The sequence below is a fragment of the Oryzias latipes genome, chromosome 15, assembly GCF_002234675.1.
Source record: "Oryzias latipes chromosome 15, ASM223467v1".
NCBI lineage: Eukaryota > Metazoa > Chordata > Actinopteri > Beloniformes > Adrianichthyidae > Oryzias > Oryzias latipes.
This window is the reverse complement of record NC_019873.2, coordinates 11798591-11817734: the sequence shown is the minus strand read 5'-3', so window position 1 is coordinate 11817734 and position 19144 is coordinate 11798591. Positions and strand designations below refer to the sequence as shown.

The 19144-nt window shown below is 38.7% G+C and overlaps 1 protein-coding gene across 3 annotated transcripts in view; it reads right to left on the bottom strand.

The window, feature by feature from the left end:
- LOC101163434 (ABC transporter G family member 23) overlaps nucleotides 1–19144 on the bottom strand; it is a 31017-nt gene that overhangs the window by 11487 nt on the left and 386 nt on the right. The window contains exons 1-11 of one of the 3 annotated variants that reach the window (XM_020709347.2): nucleotides 18329–18760; nucleotides 17969–18111; nucleotides 16455–16614; nucleotides 14423–14577; nucleotides 13245–13352; nucleotides 11866–11959; nucleotides 6991–7065; nucleotides 5633–5813; nucleotides 3548–3644; nucleotides 3306–3474; nucleotides 2149–2249 (exon numbers count right to left, since the gene is read on the bottom strand). In XM_020709347.2, the coding sequence (XP_020565006.1) occupies nucleotides 2149–2249; nucleotides 3306–3474; nucleotides 3548–3644; nucleotides 5633–5813; nucleotides 6991–7065; nucleotides 11866–11959; nucleotides 13245–13352; nucleotides 14423–14577; nucleotides 16455–16614; nucleotides 17969–18102 (1274 nt within the window). In that variant the 5' untranslated portion in view covers nucleotides 18103–18111; nucleotides 18329–18760. Of the gene's footprint in view, nucleotides 1–2148; nucleotides 2250–3305; nucleotides 3475–3547; nucleotides 3645–5632; nucleotides 5814–6990; nucleotides 7066–11865; nucleotides 11960–13244; nucleotides 13353–14422; nucleotides 14578–16454; nucleotides 16615–17968; nucleotides 18118–18328; nucleotides 18761–19144 lie in introns of those variants that run through there. The other 2 variants (XM_020709348.2, XM_020709346.1) reach the window with 2 other exon arrangements.

The window sequence follows — 19144 nt, the reverse complement described above, 5'->3', positions numbered from 1 at the left end:
ATCACATATAATAAACTTATGAAATGTCTGTGTATCTCCTTCGAGACGCTCTATAAATTGCCTTAAATGAGGCGAGCAAACCTCTGACCTAATAATGGACAATAGCAATAAATTAAGTTTCAATAAATATTTTAGTCAGTGTTGGGCCTTTTTTTTTTGAATAGGCAACGCAAACTTTTTCACACCATCTGCACACTTGTTGTTTTCCTCCTGGCACCTCATGACTGAAAGGCAATGAGCGTTTTGATTGGCTGAGCCCTGACTCGTACCTGTCCTGGGGTATTAGGAGACAGGACGGACCAGACCGTCCAGCCGCATGAAGGTGACTCACACCTACATTACAAGGGGTTTTCTTGAGAAACGCTGAACTGGAGAAGATGATTTTTTGTGGGGTTTTGTTTTCCTTTTTGTTTTGCTTTGTCTGCCTCAAAAGAGCAAAATCAAGACAAAAATTTGGAACTTCTTTCTTTAAATTTGCGGTAAAAGTCCTGACTTTTAAAGTTTTCTTTAGGGCTGATGAGCAGAAGATTTAGAAAATCGTTTCTGCAGAAAAAAAGCTGCAAAACTGTCTAAATTACTGAATCGGGTCAGTCTCTAAAAACTAGACTACCCTAAAAGCCTCACTAAGGACAGTATGAGTTCTGCTGTTTTTGAGCTTACAGGAGTTTTTCCCGAACAGAGACGTGAACAAAAAAATGCCTCAGCTGATCTCAACGCTCCTTTTTCACAGGACCTGTTTTTCTTGACAGCTGCAACTATCGAAGGAAAATGCGACCAAAACAAAAAAACATACACAGGAAAAAAGATTTTTAAAAAAGCTAGCTGAATTTTCCATAATATATGGGAAATTAAAATACAGAAAAGAAAAATGAAAGATACTACAAAAAGAAAAGTAACATAATAAATATTTACCGGTAGTTGAAATAAAATATAGTCCAAAGAAGGCCTCTCTAATGCATTTGTAGGCTGTGTCAAGTTATTATTGCATCACTTGGAAATAAATGCCAACAGAGAATTTAAATAATATTTTATAAAACTCCTTTAGTTATGCATTTATTCGATGAACAAAAAAAACATGAGGTTTAAAAAATAAATAAAAATTAATGGTTAAATGCTAATCATTACACTTACACAATGTGTACTGTAACTGAAAGATTATACATTTGGAAATAAATGAACAAGTGAATTAAGGTGGATTTTAAAACAATAATTCACTTAAATATTGGATTTTTGGAGCATGCAACAAAGGTTTTAATCTAAATTTCTGTTTTTAGTTTGCTATTGTTGCATTAATTAGCCTTTTATTTGGTTTAGAGCTCCATTTCAACATGTAATTTGAATTTTGTCAGAGTTTGACCTCCATAATCTGTCGGTGAAGCAACAGCGTTTAATTAACGTGGACGATTTTTCCCTCTTTTTGACATATACATGAAAATCTTGACCTGCACTCTGGATAAAGCAAGTTAAAATTGAGGAAAAACTCAGCAACAATTTAAATACTACATTTATGAAGCTGTTTTTTTGTTTGATGTAAATTTAATCAGTGTAGTTGAGGCAAGAAAGTTATGTATTATTTTTTTTATATGCATCATTGAAGTTGACTGGATATTTTTCTGACAGAAATCAGAACGCTGCTGCAGGTGCCTCACCTATAAACTGATCTCATCTAACTCTACTTTCCCACTTGTCATTCTGCTCAACTTTGGAATTTTCCTGAAAATCCTGTCCCGATGACCTCAAGAGTTTGCTGGGAGCTGCTTTGAAATTTCTCCCAAAAGTGTGACTTATACTCCAGTGCGACTTATATAGGATTTTTTGTTCTTTATTGTGGATTTTTTAAATTTTTTTTGGTGTCTGTGACCTAGAGTCTGAAAAACGTGGTAAGTAATTTTCTGTGGGTGACGTCACACTCGCTCGATCTCAGTCAAAAGTGTCAGTTCAGTAAATACAGCCTATTTGTCCTCCTCTCGCCACGATAAAAGGTTTCATGCTGACACATTCTGCTGCTGATGTGTGATGTTCAAACCTGAGCTTGTTAGGTTGGCTGCGTGTCAGTATGATATCTAACAGCTTCTTTTCTGTCAGCTTCAGAAGAGGTCAGCTGCACATGAAAAGAGGACGCAGGCTTCAGGATTGATCCCGTCTCACCGTTTTGTCAGGTAGCTGGTGAAGTTCTCCCCGAAACCGACGACCCCCCAGTAGTTTCCGTCATACACGCCCTCAAAGGCATCCTTTTGTGACAATGGCACCTGCAGGGTCACAGAAAAGTCACTTACTTTATGACTTTTATTGCAATAAATATTCAAACAAGTAAGAGTCCAAAACTGCATTCAGAGTTTAAAAAAAAAAGGGAAATAAATGAAACTCTTTTCAGGAAAACCATTTTCCCCTGAGCGGCTTCTATCTCAGGCCATCATCCGAGCATGTGATCTGTGCACGTGATACTGAACTTAAACAGTTAACCGTATCGCAGAACAGACTGTGATTGTTCTTCAGGCCAGAGGCAAAAACTTATGAAATGATATTTCTGACACCACATTGCGAACAAAAGTCACAGTTTTGAGATCAAATCTTCCAAATTTGCAAACAAAATGTTCAGTTCGTTTAGCTACTCTGTTGTTTAGAGCACACCTATGCAAATAAATGTTAATAAAAAAGTTAAAATTATTTGTTTTAACTAAAAGAAGACCCGTTCACAACTGAAATTAACTGGATTATCTTTAATCTGTTTAATCTTGGTCTTTTTTATTATTGACTTGAATTAAATAATAAAAAATTAAATACTGTTTATTAAAAAACATTTCTTTAATTTTCCCCCCTAATTAATTAAGATACGTCTTTTGCAATTACATATGATGAACAGAATCTTTTTTTATTCAAATAAGCATCTAGTATTTAAAATCATTTGATAAAAAATCTTTACAGAAAATCATATTTTCCTTATCTTCTTTTAAGAGTGTATCGCTTATTATAATAATGCAATAATACAATGCTAATAATATTGACTTTTTTATGTATTTGAAAAGAATATGACATTTAATCCAATTATTAAAATTATTTAGAAAAAACTAAGTGAACCTTGCATCAAAATTGGCAGCCGTCTTATTTCTAGTGGTAGTTAAAGGTTTTATTCTGTCCATAGCGTAAAATCTTTAGTTTTGATTGTGAAGTTCTGAACAGTTACTTCATCTACTAAAACATTTACATCTTCGTCTTAATCACTTTGGGAATGTTTGGCATGTTTCATGGCAGATGAAAGGACATTCCAGTCTCTGATTGTCATACATGACATTCCAAAATCCTACCTGATTTATGCTGGAGTTATCTAGGAAGGAGAGCAGAGAGTAGCTATAGGAACTGGAGGAGGTTTCGTTATTCACCACCGCAACCTGGATGCCCCTCGGATCTCCTCCGACACACAAACAGATGAGAGAGACCTGGATGACGGGTAGGAGGAACTGGAAGCACAGCGAGCTGCGTGGACAGCGAGAGGATGAGACGGTGGAACAGAGCGGCGCTGCTGAATGCTGCTCTGATCTGCACTCACCCAGGCATCCTCTTCATGCGAACCATTGTTTTGATGAACAGGGCAGCGACGTTTCTGCCCCTGGGCAGGATGTGGCGGGCTTGCACCTTCCAGCTCGCTGAAACACACACACACACACTGGTTCAGGTAGCAGCCTCTGTTTGACATCCTCTACCTCTTTTCCTCTTCCTATCACACAGGCCACTCCTGGCCTGTGTGATAGGAAGTTCTCATCCCCTCAGTCTCAGGGGCTGCCATGAGCATATCCCCCCTGCATCCACAGCTTGTCTACGCTGAAACTCTAAGATGAGGGTATTCAGACCACAGGAATGCCTACGATGAGTGACGATTGTTGATGAACACAAATCTAAGGGAGGCCCTATTGACTCTATATGGGAACTAGACAGATTGAGTGAGATGATTTCTGGTTCCATGTTTGAACCAGAAATCATCAGTAAGCAGTGATCGGTTTAAATTCGACTGAGTCAACATTTCTATGGCAACCACTCTCGTCAATCAGAAGTGAGCTTGTTGGAAGGCCACATACCTACCACTTCAAACGTTTTGAACGTTCGACATAAGACCACATACTTTTATCGAGGCATCTGATTGGTCAGTTTATAACTTAAATAACAAACTTTCACTACTGAAAAAATACAAAAAAATTTAGGATTAGCAAGATGTTAAAAAATGTATCAGAGCAAGAATGGTTATTCTGACAAATAGCTGGTTATTTCTCAATAGAAGTCTATGGGATTTTGGCTTCTTGGGACCAGCGGTTACTTCCTATTTAAAACGCCAGGGGGGAATGATCACTCAGTCCAGTTCTCGTCAAAGGAGTCAACCCACAGAAAGACAATTGAATGCCCTCTTGTCCAAAGCTCCACACTCCTGTTTTTACATGCAACCATTTTACAGCATAACTTTAATCACATGCACTCATACAGGTGCTGCAAGTTTTTTAGGTTGTCTGGGCCTATGGAGGGTCGTAGAGAGGACTGCGGGTGTGTCTTGCAATTCCTGAGGCTCATGGGCCCACCTTAAGGTACATCATGAAAGTGGAACGTACCATTACCATGCGTGGGGTAAGTTTATCATGAAGTATTTGTGAGGATGATGTAAGTTGTGCACTTATGACATACAGGGGATGCTGTTGTACGGTGTCCTTACGCCGCAGTAGTAAGGTACCAGCTCCTTACTGACTGCGTGCAAAACCTGCACGGGCGGGGTGTGAAGGTGATACCAAAGTGCCCTTAGGATGTCTGCAGGATGCCCACACAAACTACGCTCGGAATGGTTGCCCGCAAGGAGCGTGCACTTATTACCTGCAATGGGCTCCTTGCGCTGTGCACAGGGTTAGAAGAAATAAAAAATACGCATGACGTACCTGCGTCTCAACTACCTTCACGTGTTAAGTGTCTGCTACGACCTGTCACCTGCAGCATGCTCGTAGAAAAAATGTGCATGAACATTTTCCCTCGACAGGTTCATTGAGCGGTCTGCAACCTTGATATTTCATGCAGGCCACCTGCATTACCCTAACAGTTTTTCCCATCTCTCAGCTGCAGACAGCCCACATGCACCTGGAAGGGCAGTAGAGACTACGGCCTTATATAAAAGTTTCAATTCCAGCAGTTTGGAAGTCCATGCTGCGGATGAGATTATCGGATGGTTATAAAATAACATCTGAAGATAAATAGATTTTTATCTTTCCAGATGGTCAGAGATCAATATGAGAAGGTTAAAGATGAAGGTGCTCCATAAAGACTCGTATCATATCTGTAACATGATGGGCTTTGAAGATAAAGCAGCACTGATAAATTTTCCACACAGCTTACAGTTGGAAGAAGCTTGAAGTTGAAAGAAGACACTTTTCTTTCAAGTAACATCTGCAATTTACTGGAAAACTAAGAGTTTTTGGAGAAAAGGAAATGTTTGCAGGCTTAAGCTGCAGGCTGCTGAAATCTGTTTGCCAATAGTCCCTCGGCAACAAGGGAACCCTGAGTGGCACTCAAATTGAGGACAGTGACTGATTAGTGTGTTCCAGCTTGATAAATTAGGGATAAACCGGGGCATCATCTGTCCACTTTCACATCCGGTCACTACCTGAAAATCTGGGAAGTTCGTCCCCAGCTGGAGGTCCAACTGCCAGAATGGGTTGGTTCTCCTCCCGCCCCCCCTCGAATGACTGGCTGTTCTCCAGCTGCCCGCTCTGCGGACTGGACGTCTGCATGATGCTTTTCTGGTCTGTGGTCTCACACAGCTGCAGGAAGGCGTGCTCCAGAGTCTGCAGGACACCGACGAGGTTCAAACTTAATTTTTCCAGACGCTTATCCACATCAAACGCAGCATTTACGCAGATGAAGGGGCGTTTTTTTTTAACTCCAAAGATAATTAAACTAATTTGGAACAATGGGCCTTAAACAACTAAAACAACTGAACCATGAGGTAGAATTATCTGAAATTGTCTTAATACTAATTTCATTTTGTGTAGTTATTTAAATCCCAGTATAAATAAAAAAAGAAAAGAAATCTACAATGAATAAATAATTTTAGAGTTTAAAATAAAAAGTTCACCTTGTTTTTTTTCAGAAGTTTTCATAAAATACTAGAAGATTTTCTTTATTTGATTCTAAATTGAATTTTGAAATGAAAATGTATGTTGTTGCGCTGATTTAGAGGGTTTGGACCTTTATTTTAGTCTGATGAAATACCTGAAATAAAAAAAAATGTAAACAAAAAAAAAAGCTTTTCTTGGTTTCTTCTGAATTGAAGTCTCATGCCTAAGCTCCATCTTTCAAATTCAACTTTATTTAAATAGCAATTTTCCTGCAACACAACAATTAAAAGTTTTTATGTTTTGATGCAGCAAACATTGTTGCCAACTATTGAAACTTAGATAACATTCAAATTTTGAAAGCTTTATTTAAATGTCTAAATATTCAAATTGTAGTTTTCTATGTGTCGTCTGTGTATTTTCATATGACAATATTGCTTCTAATTTTGAAGATGCTGGAATAGAATTTTCCTTTCGGGCTAGCAAAATATCTATTTGGTGAGCTCATCACAGATTTTAAAAAAATAGGAATATTGAAAATTTTTGTATGATTGAATGAAATATTTAACATGTTTTTCTTCAGTTTAATCTGTCGGAACAAGTCTGAGTCGAAAGTGATTGGTGGAGAATGATAGGAAAATGAGTCAAAAGTCAATATGAAATCTTTTTTATAGTTTGATGTGACTATAATTTTGAGCCAGTATCCATAAAGAAAGAAGGTAGAATCATGAGAAAGCACATTTTGAGATAGGCAGAGTCACTTTGCCTCAAAACGTTTTAAATTAAGTTTTCTTTCATTTATTGATGAGCCTTATGGTTGCCCATCAGAGATGGCTGAAAAGCTGGATAACAACCTTAAGGCTTGCTGGCAACCATAACTGCTTGTTTTGTGCTTGAACAAACTCACCGTGGCACTGTGCTGTTTCATGACGGCATCTGGATGTCCCTCCGCCAGCAAATGTCCATTTCTCATGAGACCAACCTGGACAGACGTGACAGAACATCAACAGACCAAAAAAAAAGATCCTGACAACTTTGTTGTCACATCTTCTACACCAACAGTTAATAATAGAGAGTCAATCTCATCCCAGCTCTGTCTTCTTTGAAGGCCAGAACAAATAATGAATAAGCTATGGGTCAAATGCTGCAGGTAAAGGCTGCAGGGGATCTTTAGCTAGAACACTTAATTTCTTATGGATGGTGACACACATACTTGAACTGTTTTGCTTCTCTCCTTGACATACTTGTGTCAAAAAGTGAAGGGCAAATGAATGAGCTGGTCTGCGTCATCTTCCCTTAGTTGATCTCTCTACCGGGTGTCATTATAAAGCTAAAAATCCCCAAGCAGTCTGACAGGTTTTCATGAAAACGTTCTGGCCCTGTGTTCAGACGCCGCACCTAAGTTCAAGCACTGGGACACCCAAACACACAGATACGTGAGGTATTCCGCATAAAGTACTTTATGTTATCAGGGAAGCTGGAAGGCTGCTTAAATGGCACTTCAAGCCAGAATGTGAGAGTAACGTTTGCAAACACTGAAAGTATTTGCTTTTTCTCAAAATCAGCACAGTCAAGAATCTAGGATCTACAAATGAGAAAAATATTATTAAAATGAGTCAAAATCATTTTGCTCTATACCCTTGACTACAGAGAAATTTAATTTAATACTTAAAAAAACTTAAATTGCACTCTTTTTTTGTTTCATTTTAAGGATGCTTTTTAAAATCTCATGTTGACAAGTTACTGCCATACATTGTCATTATTTTGGAAACAAAAATTTAGATTTATGTTCTAAGAGTTAGATTTTAGAAGGATTTTTTAAGATGGGCCAACTGGTACTATCATCATATTCTCATAAGTCATTTCCACTAATACCACTAGTTGTTCGTCACTGTAATCAAAATTAACTAAAATTAGGTGCAGAAAAATTACAAATAATTTGCTTAGAACTAGCAAAATAAAATCTTAATTAATTAGGCTGTATGATATTCAATTTAGTTTTTCCAACTTATTTTTCCTTTTTGAATGCTCATGTTGAACTCCTTTTTTCTAGTTATTGTCTAAAAAGATATCTTGTTTGCTGCATGGACATATAATTTTACCACTTCTTAGTGATTTTCTTCTTCTTTTATGCCTACTTTTAGGTTACATCTTATTGCATTGATATATTTATGTCTAAAATCAGGACAATATCTGAAATTAGCTGCATAGAATTAATGTAAAAACACCTTGAGCTCAGCTGGTAAACAAAAAAAAATTGTACGATTAAAAACAAAGGATTTAAAAAGCTTTCATAGAAAAAGTCCACCTGAGTCAAAACAGATTTTTAGGTCATTTTGTCATCTTTTTCTGTATAGGAGCCTAGAGGTGATAAAACATGTTGTTTCTAGAAATGTAGCCCCTGCATAAGAGGCGTCAGAGTTCAGGCTGTTCTTAGGTTTGTGTTGCAGAACAAGTTACAGCGTCAACATTTATAAAAACATCTTTGCAACTCTGTACAGACACAAAAGCTCATTTATTTACTATTTTTTACCTTTAAAGAAGTTGAACTCCTAAATTGACATATGATTTATTAATTAGAGAACAACATGTTTTATTACGTTCTGGTGGTTTAGTTAGATGTTTGTTCTGCTTTGAGCTAGGAGAGCCTTTCTGATTTCTTTTAAAACATTCTGAAATACCTTCTACAACAGATTATTTTATAATGCTATTCTCATGCTCTAGCCTTCCCACAAATATTTAAACTCCTTTACCTGGGGAAGTGACTCATTCCTAACCCGGAGGAGGAATTCCAGGTCTGTTTGTTTTTAGCTTTTTTTTTTGTTGCCTTTTTCTTCCACCACTTAGCTATGAAGAGAATCTGGGACAAAGGGCAATCCTGCTGCACAAATGTAACTACATAATCTTAACTGGGGTTCATGCTACATTCACACCAAAACAATTCAATGTGAGATTCTGGGAAAATTGTAGGTTACTTACATTTTTTCTTAAATGTTGTACTTTAACACCAACCATTCAGGGTTAGTCAAGTTCAAATTGTGGAACCATGAGCTTCAACGTCTGGTTGAGGAGTTTGGAAGGGTGTGCGACAGAAGGAAGTTGAGAGTGAATGTGGAAAAGAGTAAGGTGATGAGGTGTACGAGGTTAAAGGGTGAACGTAGATTGAATGTGGCATTAAATGGGGAGCTGTTGGAAGAGGTAGAGTGTTTTCAGTATTTGGGGTCGTGTGTCTGTGTGGATGGTGGAATGGGGGGAGAGGTAGAGTTTAGAATGAATGAAGTACGAAAGATATGGGGGGTAATGAAGAGAGTGTTTGAATGTAGGTCACTGGGAAAGGATGCAAAAAGGAGATTGTATGAGGGTGTGGTGGTGCCTGCAGCGTTATAAGGGGCTGAAACGTGGAGTCTGAAAGTGGCGGAAAAGAGGAAGCTGAATGTAGTTGAGATGAGATGTTTGAGGAGTATGTGTGGTGTGACGCGTATGGATCGTGTGAGAAATGAAGTTATCCGAGAGAGAACTGGTGTGACGCAAGAGTTGGCTGAAAGAGCAGAGCAAAAGGCACTGGGATGGTTTGGACATGTTGAAAGAATGGAAAGGGAGCGTTTGGTGAAAAGGGTATACAAATCTGATGTGAGTGGAGTGAGAATGAGAGGAAGACCGCGAATGGGATGGACAGAGGGTGTAAGAAGAGCGTTGAATGCAAGAGGGATGACTGTGGTGCAGGGGAGAGAGGCTGCTCAGGACAGGGATGGGTGGAGAGAGTTTGTGTATGGATGAATGGATGGGTGTGGTAGAGGTCTGGTCTTGGGATGAAGCGGCAAGGGGAAACCAGCCTTGGCTGAGGCCCTGCTGTGGAGGTGCCCACACTGGGCTGTGCAGCTGACCCTGGTGCAGTGTGGTGTGGCTTAGACCAGACCTCAGACCAGTCGCACGCACATACGCACACACGCACTCACACACTGAAGGAGGAGGGTTTGGGGAAGAGACAGAGGGAGCTAAAATTGTGTGCCTTGTCTAGGCTACCCCACCTTGGTGGGACACAGCCTTGGTAAATAAAAAAAAAAAAAAAAAATGAGCTTCAAAACATATTTTAGGTCTTTCCGCTCTGGCACAGTCAAATGGATTCAGTTCAACTAGAAAGGGAGCTAATAATTGCCCCCCACCCCCACCCCCCACCCCTTCATATGCCTAAAAAAATCAAGCTTTGTCCGAAATGAGCTCTGGGCAACAGAAAAACGCTGGAAGAATTAATAAAAAGCAGCTAGTGTTCCTAGCCCTCTGAGTATCAGGTGTATTAGTGCCTGCAGCTCTTCATTACACACATTCATGATTCCTTCTTCTTCACATTCACACTGCGACCTGTTTTTTTCTCCTCCAAACATAGAGCTTATGGAATTTTCCCTCTTTATCTGTGAAAAGTCTGTTTGCATTCACACTGAAATGAAACGCACCAGAGTTCATTTGCAAGTGAAAAGGGAAGTCCTAAAGAGGATCAGCATTTTCTCATTGCATCTAAACCAAAGATCAGATAAGATTTAAAAACTTGCAAAACCAAGATCACCATCAGAGGAAACCTGACCTGGATCAGACTGATGCTCACCCTGACTCTAACTTAGCTTTGCTAACTCAGTTAGGCATACGATTGTTGACCCAACTAACACAAACAAACTGGTATAGAGTAGGAATACACCAAATTACTTTCACCACGATTCTGTTGATAGAGTTGTGGCATCCCAACGTTTTTCAGATATAATGATGATTTTTCCCCTTACTCCAAATGAAAAAAATCTTTCCTCAAAATTTGTAAAATAGTCATTTAGAATAATTTGACAGCTGCCAGTTAGCTTAGCTGAGAAATAGACTTGTAGAAAGAAGCAGATTTGAGATTTGAAGAGAATGTCTGCAAAGCTAACAGTAGACCCATACAGAAATGTATTTTATTAAATAGTTTCCTCTAGGAAGCTAGCCAATATTCCAAACTTTCCTGTGTAAATGATGTGATTTCCTGGAGTTCCCAAAGAAGATTAGTCCTACAAAAAACCTAAAACAATGAATAAACTTGTGGAATTAAGTATTTGTGTTCAACCAGGAGTTAAGCTTTAGGGAAAGCAAACACAAAACACATGAACTGTATGAAATGTGTACATGGCAGTATGCTGTAAGAGACTCAGTTGGTCCTGTGTAATTCGCAATAAGAGGAAAAATAACTAGAAGACTGAATTACACTAATGGCAAGTAAAGCTCTTTGATGCTCTTTGTTCTCTGGATTTGTTTGTTTCCAAGGAGCTCAGACTATGCAAAGTCACAACCACAGACTTCAGAGTTTTTGTTCGTTGACTTGGATCTTATCTCCCTATTTTTATCACAGTATGACTCATTATTTTTTACACATTGGCTGTTCCTTTGATGCACTTTCAGACCCTCAACCTGTCATTTCTGTGCTTCTACTGCAACACAAATTTTGAATCCTTAAATACTCAAGCGGTTAGTTTTTTTAGTCTTTGATATGATTTACTTTAGGTCATAGTGGAAGTAACCCCCCCCCCCCAAAGATTATTTATGGTGAATTGATGTTGAGGAACACAAAGACAGCCTCTGTACAAACTCAAACCCTTGGTTCCTTATTCAATTTGACCATTTGTTCCCTCTGTCAAAGCTCATTATTTATCCAGACCAATTATTTTTTAATGAGGAGGTATGGGTGGTATGCTTGTTTGCATATTTTGGTAATGAGCGTGTTCATGCAAGTGAAGGTCCAGAGGACATGTGTGAGTTTCCTTACCACGTTTGCCTGCCTGGCTTCCTCTATGTAATGTGTTGTGATGATGACAGAGACTTTTCCTGTTTTCACGATCTCTACGAGGTGCTGCCAGATCCTTCGAGAAAGACACACGACACAAACATGTTAGGTAACAGTTCCCTCTGCTCACTAATGGAGTTTTCCTAAAGTTTCTTTGCAAAACCAGCCGCTCTGACCAGACTTTTATGATGAGAAAAATGACAGAGAGGCGACGCCCTGGGGCAGTCAGGCAAGCATGGTTGCTTTTCTGTAGCATGATCTTTGTGCAGACTTTGTTTGGGAAAAAACCTTCCCACCAGAGTCAACTGAACATAAAAAAGCATCTCTTTCCATTTTTTTTTTGATAAAGTTGACAAACAGAAAAGCATCATTTCCTCTTTAGAGCTTTTATCTGACAAGAGAAAAATGATCAAACAACCAGAGCGGAATTAATGTTGCACCAGAATAAACAGGCTCAATTGACTGACATTCAGAATTTCTGTAAAAATATTTACCTCTACATTAATCATATTCATAAAACACTGAAAGAGACAATGGAAATTACTATTTAAGATACATTTTCTTTTAAATTCTATTCTTTTTTTTATCTTAATGATGTAACACTTAATTATGAACATGATGTCAGACCTTAAGTTTGTCAAGAACAGCTTTTCTCGCCTTAAAATGTCTCATGACTGGTTTTACTGGATCACATTCACTCTCTGTCTTTTGGAACACTTATTTTCCTGTTAAGGGCATTGGAATGTGGTGAACTACCCAAAGAGTTTTGTTTTTTTATTTCATACTTTATCAACTCAAACAAAGTAAAAACTCATAAAAGCTGGCAGATGCATCAGGTGCTTGTTTAGCTGACTGTGCACCGAGTTGGCGTAGATTGCCCCCCCCCCCCCCACCATCCCCAACCCCCCCACCGTAAAGTTTTAGAGCCAGATACCAGCTCAGATGTAGAAAACAAAGACGTTCATGGATCATTTTGTCTGAAAGTGGATGCATCAGAATGGAGATATGATCTTTTTTAAACAACATTTTTTCTGCTCCTGATTTGTATAAAGAAATAGCCAGAAATGCAATTTTAAGCCAAATGTTCTTAATATATGACCTCCATCATAAAGAAAAGGCCATAGGAACACGTTAAAAATACCATTTTAATCAGAGTGGATCTTTAATAAAAAATACTGAAATCCTATTGGACCTCTGCTGTGATGGGGATCTTAAGCAGGGATTTTAACAGTAAGTTTGATTTCATTTTTAGCTATTTTTTCTGTTTTGACCAAAATTGGAGGATCAAGTTTGTGCACTATTATTTCCATTAGGGGACATGGGAGGTGTTGTGAATGGATCTCTGGCAGATGGTTGCATACTTAGCCCTGAGGACGGGGTCCACTCCAACCGTCGGTTCGTCCAGGATGAGCAGCTCCGGGTTCTGCAGAAGGGCAGCTCCGAGCGACACCCGTCGCCGCTGGCCCCCACTGTGACACAGAGAAGGAGAAAAACCGTCAACGGGGGGAGAACAACAGACAAATCACCTCCTGAGTTCCTGAGTGTTTTGTCATCCACCTCGCCTCTGCGCAAGCTGCTCAAATCCATCAGGAGGTGAAAGGTGGGAGCAGAAAGTAGCCAGGGCAAAACATTCAAGACAAACCAGCCAGGCAAGAGACCGGCGAACAGGCATTCCTGAGGCAGGTACGCTGGGAGATGACATAACCGGCCAGAACAAACTCTGAGATACTACATTTAGAAGGTCACAGACCGCAGATGTGTTAAAGTGGACATGAGGAGAAGCACCATGTGCAGCATGTTCACACATTCCACAGACATCTGTCCTGTTGTTCCATCAAATGACAAACAGAACAAACCAGAACACGACTCAAGCTGGATTCCCTCTTACATAAATATCAATAAAAAACACAACTTTTCACTAAAAATAACTAATTTTCTCACAATCTGCAATCAAAATTGCAGCAGATCATAAAAAAATGTATTTCTTTTTGTTTTTGCATTTCAATGCCATGACTTTCTGTGGAAATGCATGGAAAAACAGGAGACATGATCACCTGCTGTGCGGCGTGGGGAAAAAACCTTGTGGGAAAAACTCAGATGCCGATCAGGTATCGCAGTCACAACCAATAGTTTTGTGTGGGATGCCAAAAAAAAGGGGCGAGGCAGGAGGTGAGGTAACGTTGCTCATTTACACGTCTTGCATTATTTCAGCACATTTTAGCTGAGGCAAAGGGGGGCTGCTGTGTCCCCGTTTGTTAACTTCCTGGAGAAGTGGCTGAAGAAAATTGAATGTAGCTGGAGATGTTAATAATCAACCATCTTTGTTTGAACGATATTTGAATCATATCTCCTTAATGTTTGTCTGATGCAGAACGCACAGGCTCAGGTGATTAAGGTCCAAAGGCTACGGTGGATCATAAATCGGATGAAATGAAACCATCTGTGAGGACCGGCGCTGATAAGGTCTATAACACTGAAAACTGTTGGGCTGGGAAAAATCAAAACGGGCGTAAAGAAGAGTCAGGAGTCGGGGATTCACCTGAGATTTCGGATCAGGCTGCACTTCTGAGGCAGATGCAGGAAGTCGATGAGGAAGTTCATGCGCGCCTGCGTCTCCTTCTGCGTCAGGCCGTGGATTCGGCCGAAGAAAGTCAGCGTGTCGCTGATGGTGAACTCGTTGTATAGGGCCAAGTCCTGCACGACACAAACACAACTTTAATTCCTGAAATCCGGACTACAATGGTGTCCAAACTTCCAAATAGCTAACAAGAGAGATTTTACTCCAAGATTTTGTAGACAAAAAAAGTATTTCAAAACTTTATTTTTTTAATTAAAAGGGATCCTCTACAACAAAATTCAACAAAGATTCCAAACTCCATGGATCCATTTTTATTTAATGCATTTACTCTTTATTTATTGGTGAAAATATTCCTGATTGCAGCAAGGAAAGCAATAACTAGAAGATGGCTTAAGCCAGAACCACCAACCATTACAGACTGGACTGAAATAGTGGAGGAGATTTATATTATGGAAAAGATGACTTTTGCTTTAAGATTGAGAGAAAGACATTTTAAGGAAAAATGGGACAAATGGACTGTATATAAAAACTCACAGGCCAATGTATAACGTGTTTACATTTCTGGAATGGTGGCTGACGTGTTCAATTTTCTTTTTTTATTTTCTTGTCTTTTTTATCTATTTATTTTTAGTTATTATCATTCTTTTTCTTTCGTTTTCTTCTCTTTGTAAGATTCAATTCGTTTGATGTCATGTTCAAGTGTCTTATATTTTGTTAACAAAAAAGAAAAATAAACTTAAGTTATAAAAAAAAATGCATTTACTCTTTATTTAACAATAAATAAACACTGTTTTTGTTGCTTTTGGGTTTACAATTTTATTATAACTTTTTCTGTAACTATTTGTTATAACAAAAATCTAAAAATGTAATAAAAATTCAAAAAGTTCAACTCGATATTTTAGTACCTTGTACAGAAAATGTGACCCTGAAGGTTGTAACATTTAAAAACTCAGTTTTGAACCTGGATATAAATGTTAAAACATCCAAAAATCATATTTTTCATTAACTACAATAATTTTTTAACATTTGGACATCTTAATCATCTAAAGGAAAGTCAATTTTCAATCATCAGAACTTTAGCTGAGCTGTATCCATGTTCAATATTTCCGTGGTATTACATCCTTTTTGCACTATTTTCAATAGTTGTTATAGAAATCTGCCATTTAATTCAAATTGACTTTTAACTTTTTCTTTAATTTTCAGCTCTGCACTTAAATAAAAAGAGGATTTACATTAACTGTCGTAAATAGTTTGTTAATAGACCGTGCAAATACTTGCAAATAGTAGAATTTAAAGTTTGTCATCCTTATGGTTTGATAAATGCTGCCCTTTTATTACAAAATAAAACAAAGCACATTGAAAAGTGTTCATATTTGTCTACGGTTACAAGATTCAAAATACTATTTTTAAGACAGAAAAGTCTGAACTTTTGACTTTCATATTCATAAAATATTATTTGATTTTTTTTTATTCCCTAGTGTATAAGGATCATAGCTACAAAGCAAGCCCACATCATCAGCCCACCACCACCATGTTTTGACATTACTAAGTGTCCTTCCAGATGTAAATCTGAGATCTGAATCTGATTTGCAGCTTGTGTATTTTTTTTCTAAAATTTCGCAGAGAAAATGCTTTCCTTTAAATGTAAACATCAGACAGCAGAGGCAGGTGAGCTTTTTAGGCGTCTCATTCCGTTTCTCAGATGATTCTAATGCTGACGGGTTGCACGTGTGCCATGTGTGCAGTGGACCTCATCAGACCTCCCATTTGACAGTATGAGGTGGATTCATGGCTCAAAGCAAGCTGCTGCATGTGGCTAGAGAAAACAATCCCGCTATAATTTTCCTCTTCAAATGCCTAAAACCTTCCACTCACAAACATCTTCAAAGAATGTCACAACACTGCAAGCAAGCACTCCTCTGAAACTTAAACAACATTTTGCAACATTTGCATTTTAGGAAAATTCTTCAACTTTTGGTCTGATTTAATTTACCTGTGGCATGTATCCGACCATCTTTCCCGGGACGTCGTGTCCGGGAAATGCCGGCGGCTTTCCCAGGACGGTGATTTGCCCCCGGGAGATTTTCAGGGTTCCCACGATGCATTTTAGTAGTGTCGTTTTTCCACATCCACTTGGACCCAAAAGGCCATAGCTACACAGTAAATTCAAAAGAACGTCAACTCAAAGGATCCTTTGTCTTTGTTGTGAAATCCCATCATCCTCCATTTTCAGATGGACTGAAACTTGTATAGCATTGCCAAACTGCCAAAGCAAAGACTGTATTTATCTGAATGATAATAATTAACCAGGTAAAACACAGATCTCTATCTGAGCCATTAAAAAACTGCTGACAGTTTCGATTAAATGAAAAATCTCTGATGAAAATTTATGAGCTGAAATGTGAAACTAAACACATGGAAAGTTGACCAAATGAAATGCTTTTAAAAAACAAACCTGCATTATGTTTGTAATTAAAAAAATAGTTTTGCCCGTTAATAATTAGTATGTTAACGCATGCCAACTGCATGAATATGAACCCAAGCTTTAAGAGAACATTTGTGCAACAATTCAGAAAAAAAGAGAAAGTTGACACTAATTTGCACAGTTCTGTCTCTTCTGAGCTGCTACGGCAAATTATCAAGACAAATTTTTAACCTGCAACAGTTTTACTCAACCGGGAGTTATTGCAACAAAATGTTTATAATACTTCTGTACTAATGTTGTAAAGTATTTGTATTTCATGACTCATCGAATTATGGTTATGTGGTTCTGTAAAAATGTGTTAGAAGGTCAATAAGATTAGACAAAACACACAAAACTTCATGCTTTTAGGAAACATCACAACCTCCCTTCTCTAATGCATCTACTAGAAAAGTTTCACCACTACAGAATGAAACTAATAAGGTCTGACGCCTGATAAACACATGAGCATTTATAAAATTGTTGAGTAAGGATGTTACTAAATACTTTCATGACTGTCATAGTAGTCATATTTACCTTTCCGGCACAGTTTCTGAATGCAACAACTACCTTTAAAATTTTCTGGCTTATAAGGTTAAGAACTGCAGATCTGTGCAAGAAAGCAGGACACCAATCATATGTAGCGTGGCTCTCTGACAGACACTAAAGACAAGAGCCAGACGTTCAGTTCTGGAATTCCTCCCAGGAAATGGAAGGTAAACTGTTGCTGCAATGCCATACTGTATGTTCTCTGTCTCACTACACTGCCTGTCCTTTTGGGTGATGGAATTTTCCTGTGTCCAGAGCACAACAAGATGTATTTTTCGAAAGGGACACCTGACTCCGACGGCAGGAAATGGACATGTTTGGCAAGTCATCAGTCAGTAGGTGGATGACAAAGGCACCTCACCCAAGAATGCTAACTTCATTTGCACATCAACTGATTAGGAAGAGCATTTTCTTTTTTGTTCCCTTGGTATAGCATCACCATTGAAGTCAACGTCTTGAAAATACGGCCAGATTTTGGTCAGAACAGCTCTACTCACATGTGACCCTGAGGCACCGTCAGGTTCAAGTTGCTGAGGACCTTCAGTTTGCCGTACGAGCGGCAAACATCTCGGCAGCGGATGGCGGAATCGCTCTGTGCGGGAGGAAGAGGTGCTTCCAAATCAGCCTTCATGCTTCCCTCCTTCATTTGAAAGACAGGAGATTGGTTCAGAAAAAAAACACACAAAAAAAACAAAGAAAAAACACAAGTCTATGAGCGTTGAGCCTAAAAAGAGGAACTCCTAGAATATTCTTCTGCTTTCCTGCAGTTACGCTGCATGTCAGCTGATCCAAAAGTTCGGTTACTGCTCAAAAAAGCTGTGACAAGTCCCCTGAGGAGGAAAACAATTAGTACTCACTCAGATGTGTCTGCAGGTCTGCACGCTCCACTGACTGCGATCCTAGAGCGGCAGACCTGCCTTAAGAGTCAGCGAGGCCACTAAAACGCGTCATCCAATCAGAACTTCAGGACAGTACGTTTCCTTTATCAGCCTTTGACTCACCCTAATTATGTCTGCCTCTTATCTAAACAAACAGTTCACACAACACATGTGACCATTGAGCAGAATGTTCCTGTCTTTTTGCTAAGAATTAGTCAAAGCTATCACGTTCTGGAAGAAGATTTGGACACCAGCCGATGCACTTTGGTGACTATTTTGTGACACCTGCAGCAGCCGCTCATGGAAAGTCTCTGTTCCTCTGTTATGACTAAGGAACAACCCCAGATGAGAGCGCTGGTGCAGCTTTCTGTTCCTTCTGTGGACACACACTCCACTTTTGCTTTTTTTAGTTCTGCAGCCTCGGTTGAAAAACAAAATAAAGTTGTTGTTTTGTTTGTTTTTTCAAACTAGGCTCTTTAGCAAACTTTTAAAACACTTTTCTATCATTTACACATGCTTTTATTGGTCGGTAAGGTTAAAAACCCTGCAGTCAAATGCATGCAGGTAAAACAAACAATGGAGAATCTCAGCAAATGCTTTGCTGCTTGTGTTTTTAAACTTAAGTCCTGGGAAGTTCTTGGAACTTTTTTCTGCAAAGAAACAAAAATATAAATGAAGTTTGTGTAAACGTTGGCGGGACTGGACTTTTAGTGGGGTTATAATTGACTCGAATCTGTTGATGCTTGTAGGATCAAATGAATTTTCCTGGTATTCCAGCCAATAAAGCAGCAGTTG